A 12,751-nucleotide genomic window follows, 5' to 3' on the forward strand; every position below is an offset into this window, starting at 1 on the left:
ACGGATATTGTAGGAACAGGGGCCATGGTTCAATGAGGCTTAAGAAGTCCAATGCTGGACAAATGCAAGTTGCAATAAATGAAGCCACAAAAGCCAGAAGGAACAGCGTGTAATCGAAACAGCCACAAAAGAAACAAGGAAAATGGAATTGTACGAAAAAGGAGAGTTATTCAAAAGGCTGAGTTGTGTGTAACTTTCTTTCACAGGAACCGCTTATTTCGCTTGAAAGCCCTCACTTTGTGTGCGCAAAATTTTCTACTTGATATTCTTTCATAATTCAATACTTTCAAAGCAAACACAACTCCAAGGAGAATGCATTATCGATCCATTGCAATTGCCATAAACTAACCCGCAATCTGTTAATTTGAAAAAAAAAAAAAAAAAAAAAGATCATGAGGTCCAATCGTCGTAACCTTTTAGTAAATGGTGCTATCGCAAAAGCCTCATTATTTTCAGAGACACTGGCTGTAGCTACTATATGATGCTAGATTTTCCAATAAAGAACCATTTTCCAAACCATCAATTTACTAGGATTACTTGGAGGATTTGGTTGCATTTTGGGTAGTCTGACTTGAAACGATACAGAAATGTTATTTTTATTCATAAAAAAAAAAAAAAAAAAGGCTATGCTTCATAAAATAGTATAGTTGTATATTGTTTAATGTATTGTATCGAGAAAACTAATAAAGAGATATTATTCAGATTTACATCATAGTGAAAAACAGAGAGACGGTGATCAAGGCAATGGATAAACGAATCGTAGACCCAAGACTGCCGACAGGCACGCCAACAGGAGAGCCTCCAGAACTGCCTCCAGCACCAGCATTCAGAACATCTGTATTGAGAAAACCAAAGCCGGAAATTCTAGCGTTCACTTTGCTGCCTTGGGTGGAGTTATTGACAGTGTTATCGGCAGACTGATAAGGCATGGAAATAAAGAGCAATTTGGCTTTTCGCTTGTCTGCCGTTACATCACCCCAGATCCAATCATTGGGAGAATTGTAAGATAACTGATTGATCTGCACAGGGTCCAATGTCGTCCACGTCGAAGGCACTTGGGTAGCATCCGTAATATTGACGGTGGGCTGATATTCAAGGCGTCCTTCAGAGTATCCACCGACCGATATACCATATGTTTCATTTGTCTTAATCTGATTCGCCACGTCAACCGGTGTTGTCATATTCACATCAAACCACACGCCGGTATCAGGCTTGAGTGTCAGCACTTGCGTCAAGGCAATGCGTGAATTAGCCGACTTGGGATATCCACTAACAGCGAAATCGTACTGTAACGAATTAGGTTGCAAAGTAAGGGGGGCTGTGTTGTTAATCTGTAGATTCGTCGATCTCCAAGTCAACTGAACGTTAAAAGTCTGGTTGCCGGTTGTGGCTCCAGTGTTGTTATAGGTGACACTGGAAGAAGCTGATGTTTCATAATACGATAGCGTTGAGTTGGAGGGCACCGTCTTGTTGGCCAACGACATGGGCGACCATTGCGCATTCTGCAGCGATGTGATAGCCAAAATGTGCTCATTAGCATCGAGGAAACCGTTCTGATTAGCGTCGTCGAATTCGATGATGTTGGCAAACGTTAAACGGTAAACGAAATCGGCAGGATGAGCAGCGGGATCAGAGGAAGCGTAGTAGGCGTGATCAACAATGGGAAGAACATTATTGGTCGTAATGTTGAATGTATAGTGGTAGTTATCTTCGCTGCTGGTGTATTCAGTGCCGTTGATAATGACTTCGCCGTTGCCTCCAGACGCGGTCATCTGAGGGGCATAGTAGGCACCGCTATTACTATTGTAGCGATGGTACATGTGATGATAACCAAGGAAGAAGAAGGACGGTACAATGGCCCAGTAAAGAAGCGAAGGATTGTATGCACCAACCCAACCTGCACGAGAACCTGGTCCATAGCCACCGGCGTACGATTGCGGATAATTGGTGAAAGAACCTGTGAATAAAAGAATTCAATTTTGTAAGTACACTTTGGCTGGATCAATCGTTTCATTTTTCGCATACCTCGTGTGTTGGCTTGAGAATACGGAGGAGGGGCACCAAAGGAACCATATCCACCTTTCGTGTATCCTTGGCTACCCGGAGGGAAGCGATAGTTGCCAGCATTGCTTACAGGATTGGTCTTTGGCTGAGAAAGACCTCCGCCTCCGCCTATTGTAATATAGCAGACACAGTTAATTCTACGTGGCCAACTATCTAATATGGTTCAAAGTATAATGCTTACCAGCAGGAGGCCTAGCAGGCGACCCACCGCCGCCCCGATTGCCGCTTCCACCGCTACCGCCTCCACGACTTCCTCCACCACCACCACCTCTACCTCCTCCACCGCCGCCGCCTCTACCACCTCCACCACCTTTGGCGAAGACATCTACAAACGTTTCTTAGTAAGCCCATTGTTTTTCCGTTTGTACGGATGGTCTCTTACATAGTACACAATAAACTAATAAAACCGAAAAAATCGACAAAAAGCGCATTGTGTGTTTTGGGAATCAGAGGAAAAAGAATGCTGCTGCACCGAAAAAAAAAAATTCGTGTCCCCTTGTATTTAATTCGAAGCCCGAAGCTTAGCAGGCAGAAAAAAAGAAAATAGCGAATACCGTCATTTGACACTGCGCAGCCTCCGTCGTACAAAGGCCCCAGCCATATCATATCACAAAGGTGGAACAGTGCTCAGCATCCTTCCCGCGCCACGATTTCTCGAAATTCGCTTTGCCCAACAAGAGAGAGGAACTGATGTCATAGTCAAAAAGACGTGCATATCGCAATGTCATGGCAATGACACGTATGTCGGCTATTGAATACTTTGGTAATTCATACGTTCTCTTTCTGTCATTTATCGATCAGGACCTTCATCCGGCTATCCACATTGACTGTTATCATTACGCCACACCATGAGATTATGCCGGTGTATGCAATCAATTTGGTGTTGTCATGCATATTCCGGGCTGGGCTCAAGATAATTCATATGGCAGTGGGAAATCAAGGAAAACTTTACACTATTTTGACCCTGGTGTACGGTTTCATCTGCGGTCTATGTGTTACAAGGCCAATCCATACTATGCTAATATGCTTTGTAAAAAAAAAAAAAAAAAGCACGGTTTTTGGTATGGTTAAACGACTTGCCCACATCAATTTATCAGCTATTGCAAGGTCTGTGCTGCATTCCTTGGATGGCAACTGAAGCATTGAAATGTGATTCGTCGAGGTTTAATTTCGGACATACAAAAATAGCCATGCTGGTCGGACTGAGATTTAAATTCGCGATGAACCGAAACGCTTCGGCAACCCACCGTTTGAGCAACTTGGCCGGCATGAGCAACTTTCCAGCAGGGTGGTTCTATATACGATCGAAATGTCCACATAAAATGGTCCTCGACGTGTCTTGGGACTCGGTCAAAGTAGGTCCAGTTCGGTTTCTGAGACATACAGCTCGATAGGTTAACGGTTTTCCTTACTAGTCGAATGCCAAAGTCATCGTCTGGCCGAAGAAAGACACAGACAATGATAACCAGTTGTGGACGTACGATAACGGATACATCATTAACAAGAATTCGGGACTCGGTAAAGTGATGCTTTTAGGTTTATGGAAGTACGTCTTGCTAACCTATTGTTTCCGCGCTTTATTGTTGTCCAGTGTTGGATATACAGGGGGGTAAGGCAGCGCTTGCGTGATGACGAGTACTTGCATGCTGAATGAGTGGGATGAAAACAGGTTTACTGGAAAGCGACAAACAAGTAATTCAGTACAAACGAAAAATGATTGAGGATGCACAAAATCAACGGTGGTACTACCGAGAGGACGGTTTCATTTATCCCCAAGTGGATCCCAATTTGGTGTTAGATATACGGGTAAAGAAGATCTTTTCATGTAAAACTGAGGTGCACAAACAACTGGAAAAAAAACTGATGTGGTATTATACGACGGATAGGGCAATTGGACGAAACCAGGTACTGTGGTGCTCCTCTATGAGCGCAAATACCAAGACAACGAAAATCAGCTGTGGGATCTGATACCCGAGGTGACGGAGGAAACCGGAAGTCTTCATTCATCCATTGATCCGGACGAGTATTCATTTAGTACAGCAAGTTATGCTCTGTGATGTATTTGTTTTCAAGAATATGTATGCCGGATCATGCGCATATGGACACTGTACGTAGAGAAAAAAAATACATAGATCAAAACCCCTACATTTTCTATTCTGACTGGCCGGATATGGCTACAGGACTACAGAATTTTTTTGACATCAATTGTGTGCACAAATGTCTGTGTCATGAATGAATTTAAATCAAATCTATGGTATATTTTACTGCATGAGAATCAATGGATGATATCGCCTGCATAGCAGGATTAAAAAGAAACGGACGGAGAAATGGACACAGTATGACAATGTGGGGCTAATAATATGTGTAGGGACTGATGGGCAAATCCAATGTACGGGCTAACAGAGGTGGTATGGCAATGAAGATAGCGAAACATAGGAATACAATGCCAAATACGGGACCGTAGATTAGAGCAATCTGTCTACGACGTCGGCGTTGTTTCATTGGTAAGACAGACGGTCTAATTTGATGCGATGGGCGCAGCCAGAATAACATGAGAGAATGCAAGCGATCGGCTGATGGAATAAGTGTCAAAGGGAAAAGCCCAAATAGAATCAGATGCCCCAGAATGAAATCAGTGGAAAACATGGACATCTCAACGATTTTACAGACATATTCTCGAGCACCTAAGAAATCACAGGTTGCCATTAAAAAATCATGCAGCCTTTACTACCTCCAGATGTATAATCTTACCACTACGACCAAGCTTTTCAAGTCAGATAATAAAAATCATTTCAACAAGTTAGTACAATGTTAAAGCTACTCATATCGATAGCCGTGTTACCTGAGTTCCGCGCCACTTGCCGGTCCACCAAGTACGATTGGTGGCGTCATGATGCAGCTCGCGGGTCAGAAATAGCGCTGTCAATGTTTTGAAAATAAAGCGCTGGATAGCGAATGCACTTAATAAGCCAAGCAGCGTGGAGCGCAATGCATATTGCTCAAGTGCCCAGAAATACTCAAACGATAGTGCGAGTCCCAACAGCGCACACGCGTGAGCCAATCCGGCGATATAGAAGCCAATGCGGGTAGAAAATCCCATCATAGAGAGACTGACAGAAACGGCTTGAAAGAAAAGAAGCGTTAAAGCGTTCCAGGCAAGAGGTGTGACAGCAAGAATGATCAAACGGATTACAGGTCCTCCGGTGTCGAATTCGGACAATGTAATTTGGCCCAGAAGCAAAGTTTCGGTGTCGACAACCTCACGGTTCTTGGCGAAAGCGTAGCACACAATAATTAGGACGGCCTGTAGCAGTGGCATGAGGATTTCAGAGGCAAAGATACTGGACAACTGAGCGCGCGGTACCACGACAATCGGGGTGTTGTCGTCCCGGAGATGCTTCGCCTTCTTCTTGTGTCCCGTCACTCTGGTACGTATTTGACGGCAAAATGTAATCCAGGAGTGAGCGTGATGCTTGTGCGCATTTCCTCGAGACAACCATCCCAAGAATTCTCGGTAGTCATTGATAAAATCCATGAAGACAAACTGGTGCGGATTGAAGATGAATGGTGATATGACAAGCGACGTAACAGTGGCCCAGAAATAAAATAAATGTGGAATCCATAAAGTCAGGGACACGAAAAATAACATGAAAATAGACCGCGCGCCAAAGTAGATGCTTGGATTAGCAAAACGTGAATACAAAACAGAGAATGGAAGCCGCGACGTAGCGAATCCACGGCCGGTAGCAATATATCTGGCCCCTCCAAAGCTCAAATTGGATAACAGCGAATTGGCGTAAATCTGCGTGACGAACACTTCAAAGAGGGGCGATAAAGAAAGAAATTGCTTGATCAATCGCCAAACACTGCGATGAGTGCCTTTTTCGGTCAACTCCTGGAGGAACAGTGGCATGAATGCAATGAAGAACACCATAAAAATTGAAAGGATACACCGTTCAAGCCAGTCATATACCGGACGTACGTTGAAGCAGTTATCGCGCCGACAGTGGGGTAATGACGCCGCCATAGTGCCGACCAGAGTCATGCAGAAAAGGAAAGCTTGCACAGCAAAGATAATCATGATGTTGTTGATATGGAAACCCGGATGGCCATAATAAAATGTCAGAAATCGGTCTAACGGTAGTTGCGTACCAAGATAGTAATATTCGCGCGACAATAGTTGTTCTCCCATGCCAGTGCCAATTTTGGTCGTAAAATTGAGGATTGAGCAGAATCCAAGATCACGTCCTTTACCGCATTGGAGATATTCTGTGTGCTTGATTCGCCCACCACGGCAGAGCGCATTCATACCAGCATAGATATCTTCATTCAAATGCAATCCGCGCTGTGCTTTGCTGACGCCGCCTCGAGTGGTCATAAATACTGCGTTCAAAAAATCGGGATGACCATAGTGCAGTCGTCCACCCGTTTTGGCCATGATACGTTGCGTCAACGTTCCAAATGTTTGTTCTTTACCGGCCGCGACGTCGCCCAGTACCCCAACATTTTCCGAGAAAATGTATTCTCGCGCTCCCACAATCGCGACAGGAGAAACAGCCGGACGGAGATCCGTGGATAAAGCATATATCTCATCCAAGTCAGGTGCCTCATCTTGCTCGAATTCACCAAATATGCTTCGTATTTTGAGACACTCTTCGAGATAATTGTCCTGGTTGGCGTCAACAAGTTGCAAGTACTCGCCGCGGTAGAAAATTAGAGCATGATTCTGATTGTCGGATTTGCCGTCGCCTAAAATAGGATTGCCAGGAAGTCGCACTCGGTACCGTGGTCGCCGTTTATGGTTTGGCAGTTTCTCGCAATTACCATCAATGAGGACAGAGTAATACGTGGGTTCTCCTCCCGATTTATCCTCCTCCTCCTCAATGTAAGCGATCTGCAGGTGCGGATACTCCTCGAGAAGATATTCACAGTTTTCGGCTTCCTCCGAGCTAAATTTGGCATAACGCTGCATGGCCACGAGAAATCGAAACTTTTGGTGTGCAATACGGTCCAATCGGTCCTCCACAACTTCAGATTCTTTCTTTTCGTCGGCTAATTCTGGATGTTCGATGCGGTACAGAATCTTCAATGCCCTGGCGTAATTCATAAATCCTGATACGGTACGGTATAATGTTTGTGCGCGCAAGGAAGCCCATACCCGAGTGCGTAATTGGTATTCCGGTGCAGAGGATTTGAATCCAATACAGTAGAAAGGCAAATCATCCTTTTCATCAGGCCGGCTAGCAAGCTTATCTTCCTCTGCGATGAATTTGGTATCCTTTACGAAATTGTTCCATTCGGCGGGGTGTAATCTTTTGAGATACTCCAACAAGGTGACGCGCGTCGTATAATCTTCTTCACGTATAATTTCGCGCAGGGACAGCAGCAACTTTTCCGCGTAATGAGGTGTAAATACAGTAAATGTAGGCATTCGCTCGACTGAGGTTGGCATGGGAATGTCAGTCGCTAAACTTTGCGCAAAGAAGGATAGTCGCCGTTCAGCTTCACAGTAAGGCGGAAAACAGTCCTCTTTCTTCGTTTCGCTGGAGGGATCGAATAATGGGGGAGATCGAAGCTCACGGGAAGATACCCCTTCTGAGTCAGACGTAATGTGCGCTTGATAAAGCAGATACTGCAAGTTATTGATGGACAACAGATGCTCGCGGTACATTGAAATGACAATAGCGTTCCACATTTGCGAACACGCAACCTTTCGAAGATATCCGCTGCCAAGCTCGGTTGTCGCTGTGATTTTGTCGTACATGTGTTGCGGCAGGCGAGCGAACAGCGTTTTCCACGAGATCATGATCGAAATGCCTTGTCGAATAGCCTGGGCCACCGAAAACATTGTATTCCATATCACGTACCAGAGGTAAGTGTCCAAGAAAAAGAGCACCAGTTCAACCATGAACATCAGTATGCTGGTCACCACAGGCAGGACCGTACACAGCCAACGACCGAAAATAGCGTCATGGGCACAATCGCGCAAGCGCATCGTCACCGTGGCAGCAATGGCGTCTCGGAACGACAGCGCAAGGAAAAAATATGTCTCGAGAAATTTGCAGCCGAATACACATACCCATAAAAGGATGGAAAGAAATCGATCGTCGTTGTTAAGCTGAGGAAAGTTGGCCGTAAAAGTTTTGCTTGTCAGTTGGTGTTCGGCTTGTCGCTGGTGAAACAGATTCACTGGGGGTAAAACTGCCAAAACGATAGCAGCAATGGCCCCAAAGCCCAAGTGACAAGAGGAGATAATCAGGGCTTGTTTACTGGACCGATCGAATTGAATCACGTAGACGGTCACCAAGACGTGGCATAGCGTCAAAAGAGCAAGGAAGAACAGTCTTGCCAATAATATTTTGGCCGTCTTTTTGGACATGGGCAAATACATAAACTCGGCAACAGTCGCGGTCATCATGATGAGAACGGCAACAAGTCCGCCCAAGGCGATAATGGAAAGCTTGACCGGGAGTTCCTTTTTGATATCGGACGTGTAGATAAAATCGACATTGGCTGCCATGTAATACCAGAAAATGCAGGCATGAATGATCCAAAACCGTGAGAAGTTGGTGATCAAGTGTAACCATGACCGCGTCTCGTAAAAGGTCTTACAAAACGCACTGGACCAGTCGACATGAACCAGCGCATTAAATCGCTCGCAAGGTGCAATATCATGAAGGAGTGATCCTTGGCGAAGTCGAAGGCGCGCAATGGCTCGGCGGTCCCAAAACAATTGATTGATGTCATCATAGCCGATAGTATTGTTGTGATCTTTCTCCAAGCGAACATACTGACCGTGGACCGACGTATATGACTGATCCCGTGCGAATCGATACAAAGGTGTGATAACGTTGTCGAGAAAACTGCCAGGATCCAATTCTTCAGCCAAGCTGCTTTCGGCTACTTCGCGATAATCCTCAGCCAGCTTGAAAATGAAGCACAACGATTCGGGCATATATCGTAAGATAGCGGCTTCTCCCCAAATCAAGAGGTACAAGGCTAGCTGTGCTACCCTAGAACGATTGGACATGGTTTCCATGCGTTCGCGCCATTCACGCTTCGCTTCCACCAACAACTGTCCCGACGGACTTCGCGTCGAAAAAGCTTGCTCGTCCAGATCAAGTTGTGCTGCAAAGTACCATTTTCGGTAGTTGGCGTGTTCGCCACCAATATAATCGGCGTGAAGCGACCACAAGGCTTGGGTAGTGGACATTCGTGCTGAGCGTGAATCCAGCATTGTCATTAAATGATGGTACATATTATACATGCTGTCGCGTTGAAAACCGTATTTATTGGCAAACTCCAAAAAGATGTTTTCGATGTGGGCAGCGGACAATGGTGCTTCGGGTACATTCCAGCAACTATATGGCGCGTCGGGATTAGCATGGGCTGCTAGCGTGGTATCTGTAGAAAGGGCATTGTTGTTGAGGCTTCTGTAAACAGATCCAGCTGTTGGTGACGTTTCCGTATCGTTTGTACAAGTTAGATCGAGTGAAAAACTAGTGCCGAGCAAATCGATGTCTGGAGCCGAGAAATAGAAGCCTAGAATTAGCGATGGGCAAAATCAGCGATTAAAATGGAAGCTGCATAACTTGCCAATGATAGGTAGATTACTGGTAGAATTGTGAGTTATACGACTGGAGGATGTGGACCTTTTCCATTCAAAAAAAAAAAACAAGTTCGGTGAGTTTTCTTATCCATTGTGCTTTTCTTGATCAAGGAGATATAAGAATACATAGTAGTTAATGATCACTTACGACGATTGCTTGGTCATATTCGAGCGGTTTGTCATATGCGTTTATTGACTAGCATCCATCAACTAAAAACCTTTGATGAGACGATGTAGCGAAGTAGTGTGAATGAAACGCCAGACGGACGGTAAGGAGAAGCAAAGGTGTGAAAAGTGTTAAGAAATGTTACGGTGGCAAAGCGAAAATCAGCTTAATCAAAATGTAAGGGGCCAAATGGGTTAAGCGAAATTTAATATAACTCCCATTGTCATCTTGTTGACTTCGAGAAAGGTAATTGTTGCCGGCTCTCTCACTGACCTCTGCTTTTTTCACAGCACTCTGCGATACTCAACGACAAGCTATAGAATAATTTGTGCCCATCGTCTTTCCGATGTATTTGGAGTTCATCATGTATAGCCGGGCGCCAAGGCATCAAGGAAAAAAAAGCAGTCGCCGATTACCATATTTGTCATATAATATGCGCATAACAATGGGGGAATATGGGTGCAGACGATTCTTATTTTTTTTTTTCAGGCATGAACATTCCACAGTTTGTGGCGGAGATTTAATGCTAACTTCGGAAACTATGTGACGAGCTCGACTACGGCAAAAACAAGGCCTGGAAAGCCGAGTGTTCAGGCGTGCTCAATGTGTTGCGATAGTTACTTGCTTTTACGGGAACCCCATTTTTACCAGTATCTTATATGAAAAGTATAGAATACCCTTATCTCCGCAGCATGATATGGGGAGATTTTGCAATCTAAAGAACACTTTTTCGCAAAGAAAACAATCCGATGAATATGCAATTATCAATTAGACACATTGTTAAAGGAAGAAGAACAGGAAAGGTGACAAAGAAAAAAATAGAGCTAGGGACTATCAAAGAAAATCAGATGATTCGATGAGCGGACAATGGACGAGCTTGTGTAGTAAGAATTCGTATGAGTGTTGCATGATCGAGGATGGGAAAAGAAGATGTCATGGAAAGGAAAGTAAGAAACAAAATAGAAGAAGCATCATTTATAAAATAACGCATTTTCCTTTTTTTGATCTGCCTTCTGACATATGCAATTGCATTTTACGGTCTCGAATGCGTCGCATAAGTAAAGTATACACTTCTTCTACGTTTTGTCGAGTCTTTGCCGATGTTTCCAAGTAGGGGCAGTTCCATTCGTCTGCCAATTGCTGAGCGTCATCCGACGACACTTTGCGCAAATGAGCTAAATCGACCTTGTTTCCCACCAAAATGAAAGGAATCTAATAACTGACGATGAGTGTGATGCTGTTACAAGTTTCCTTGCACGTGCCCATCGGTCCTTCTTCTCCTTACCGTATCATCGTCAAGTACACGCAAAATCTGATCTCGGAATTCCTGGGTGTGTTCGAATGACTCATTTTCACAGACAGAAAAAACGCAGAGAAACCCTTCGCCGGAACGATAATAGTTATCGCGAATCTGGTGTTAGACAGTTTTTGAGTATATATGCCGACAGATTCAGTTGATTCGCGTGATGAAATATATAAAAAACCTACAGCTGCATATTCCTCTTGTCCAGCAGTATCAAGAATATCAATTTGACACTCTTGCCCGTCCAACATGACTTTCTTGCGGTAAGCTGTTAAATGTACAATAATTTAGTCACAGTATGCGTAGCTACGGTCCATTCAAGAGAAAAAAAACGTACAGTCGGCCTTGGTGGGGTCGTATTCTTCTACAAAGTCACCGTACATATATTGGAGGGTAAGCGCTGATTTACCAACGCCACCGGATCCAACCATGATCACTTTGTGAAGCGGCAATGTCTGTTTTGATTTTTTCGCCATTGGAGTGATTGCGGATTAAGGAAAAAAGATAGAAAGCTGCAACCCGATCTCAATTCTTCAAGCTTTCAACCCCCACGAAAAACATTTATCGATGATTACGTCATCTTTGGAACACAGGTTCGCTTGCAAACCCGTTATTCAAGACATTTTTATTACTGTTCAAATATATACCTCCCACTGAGATGGTTCACCAACGAAAATGTCAACGTTTTGTTCGATAAACACGGATTTGTCTGTGAAGGAAAGTGTTATGTTGAATAAGGTTTGAGCAGATTCGACTCCGTTCAAATGCAAAATAGGCATCCAACATTGATGTTATCAGCGTGATGATCCTAACCTTAATTTTCTATAGGAGTAGTTACCTTTCTTCCTGCATTGCAGTAAGGTGAACATCAGACGACAATAGATCCCCTTCGTCCCAAGGGGATCTGCTGTTGGAAAAAGGTGCGGGGTATAGTGGATGGCGGAACTTAAAATATCCACGAGCGAAGGAGAATAATGGGCACGCGATTACACATCGCATTGCCCGTTTTTTCCTTCGTGAATGTGATTGGCCGAGAAGCAGGGTGCAACCGCCAATTTTCTGAGAATCATGCAATGCAGATCCGTTGATGCAAACCTCACTTTTCCCGGCAGTGAATGATGTGTACAAGGTATATACAGAGTATCAGGAAAACTCAAGCATTCCGGACAAGCAATGAAGCATATTTCTTCGTGACGACGTTGACGTATGACACGGGCATTGTCCGTTTTTTGTCGCTATGAAATTATATATACTATAGCCTCTGATGGTAGAGTCTCTTACCTAGGTGCATCAAGTTACATATATCATAGAACGTATGCTATAACTGTCATGGGTTGATAGGGGATTTCTTTTTCACAATTCTGACATTGACACGGAGGCTGACATCCCAAAAAAGAAAAAGAAGAAAGAAAAATGTTTGAGGCACATCCATCCACTGTTGCTCCGGAAGCTTTACCTATGTGCTTACTAGCATACTATATTTCATATAGGTAATACGCAACTGAAAAGTCTGCTATAGCTTTCAGTTGAAAGTGTTCGTGATTTGGCAAGCGCGCTGTGGAAAACCAGCTGGTCAATTTTGAATCCCAGAAGTGACGGCAGTTCATTT

General features: G+C 44.2%; 4 protein-coding genes across 4 annotated transcripts; 1 reads left to right on the forward strand and 3 right to left on the reverse strand.

The window, feature by feature from the left end:
* Window positions 1–704: 704 nt before the first annotated feature.
* BYT42DRAFT_615624 (uncharacterized protein) lies at window positions 705–2,389 on the reverse strand (the record flags this gene model as incomplete). Its single annotated transcript, XM_051571978.1, has 3 exons — window positions 705–1,957; window positions 2,026–2,149; window positions 2,246–2,389. The coding sequence occupies 3 exons, from the start codon at window positions 2,387–2,389 to the stop codon at window positions 705–707; spliced, it is 1,521 nt and encodes a 506-aa protein (XP_051421726.1).
* A 997-nt stretch (window positions 2,390–3,386) lies between these two features.
* Window positions 3,387–4,488, forward strand: BYT42DRAFT_639688 (ricin B lectin domain-containing protein; the record flags this gene model as incomplete). Its single annotated transcript, XM_051572520.1, has 4 exons — window positions 3,387–3,419; window positions 3,480–3,673; window positions 3,747–3,870; window positions 3,951–4,488. The coding sequence occupies 4 exons, from the start codon at window positions 3,387–3,389 to the stop codon at window positions 4,119–4,121; spliced, it is 522 nt and encodes a 173-aa protein (XP_051421727.1). The 3' UTR covers window positions 4,122–4,488.
* Window positions 4,201–9,661, reverse strand: BYT42DRAFT_639694 (1,3-beta-glucan synthase component-domain-containing protein). The gene is made up of 4 exons (XM_051572521.1): window positions 5,559–9,661; window positions 4,907–5,024; window positions 4,816–4,828; window positions 4,201–4,748 (listed from the first exon to the last, which is right to left on the reverse strand). The coding sequence occupies exons 1-4, from the start codon at window positions 9,329–9,331 to the stop codon at window positions 4,417–4,419; spliced, it is 4,236 nt and encodes a 1,411-aa protein (XP_051421728.1). The 5' UTR covers window positions 9,332–9,661; the 3' UTR covers window positions 4,201–4,416.
* Window positions 9,662–10,555: 894 nt separating this feature from the next.
* BYT42DRAFT_576462 (small GTPase superfamily) lies at window positions 10,556–11,856 on the reverse strand. Its single transcript, XM_051569063.1, has 5 exons — window positions 11,790–11,856; window positions 11,480–11,680; window positions 11,328–11,410; window positions 11,125–11,250; window positions 10,556–11,051 (listed from the first exon to the last, which is right to left on the reverse strand). The coding sequence occupies exons 2-5, from the start codon at window positions 11,616–11,618 to the stop codon at window positions 10,815–10,817; spliced, it is 585 nt and encodes a 194-aa protein (XP_051421729.1). The 5' UTR covers window positions 11,619–11,680; window positions 11,790–11,856; the 3' UTR covers window positions 10,556–10,814.
* Window positions 11,857–12,751: the final 895 nt, after the last annotated feature.

Source organism: Radiomyces spectabilis (assembly GCF_025331425.1).
Source record: "Radiomyces spectabilis strain NRRL 2753 chromosome Unknown BYT42scaffold_9, whole genome shotgun sequence".
NCBI classification, from domain to species: Eukaryota; Fungi; Mucoromycota; class Mucoromycetes; order Mucorales; family Radiomycetaceae; genus Radiomyces; species Radiomyces spectabilis.

Coding starts and splice junctions, on each gene's coding strand:
- BYT42DRAFT_639694 (XM_051572521.1), bottom strand. CDS start 9,331: ATGTATAATATGTACCATCATTTAATGACAATGCTGGATTCACGCTCA. Junction 5,025..5,558: donor CGAGAATTCTTGGGATGGTT/GTCTCGAGGAAA, acceptor TGGCTTATTAAG/TGCATTCGCTATCCAGCGCT.
- BYT42DRAFT_576462 (XM_051569063.1), bottom strand. CDS start 11,618: ATGGCGAAAAAATCAAAACAGACATTGCCGCTTCACAAAGTGATCATG. Junction 11,251..11,327: donor GACAAGAGGAATATGCAGCT/GTAGGTTTTTTA, acceptor GTCTAACACCAG/ATTCGCGATAACTATTATCG. Junction 11,052..11,124: donor GTGTACTTGACGATGATACG/GTAAGGAGAAGA, acceptor GTCAGTTATTAG/ATTCCTTTCATTTTGGTGGG.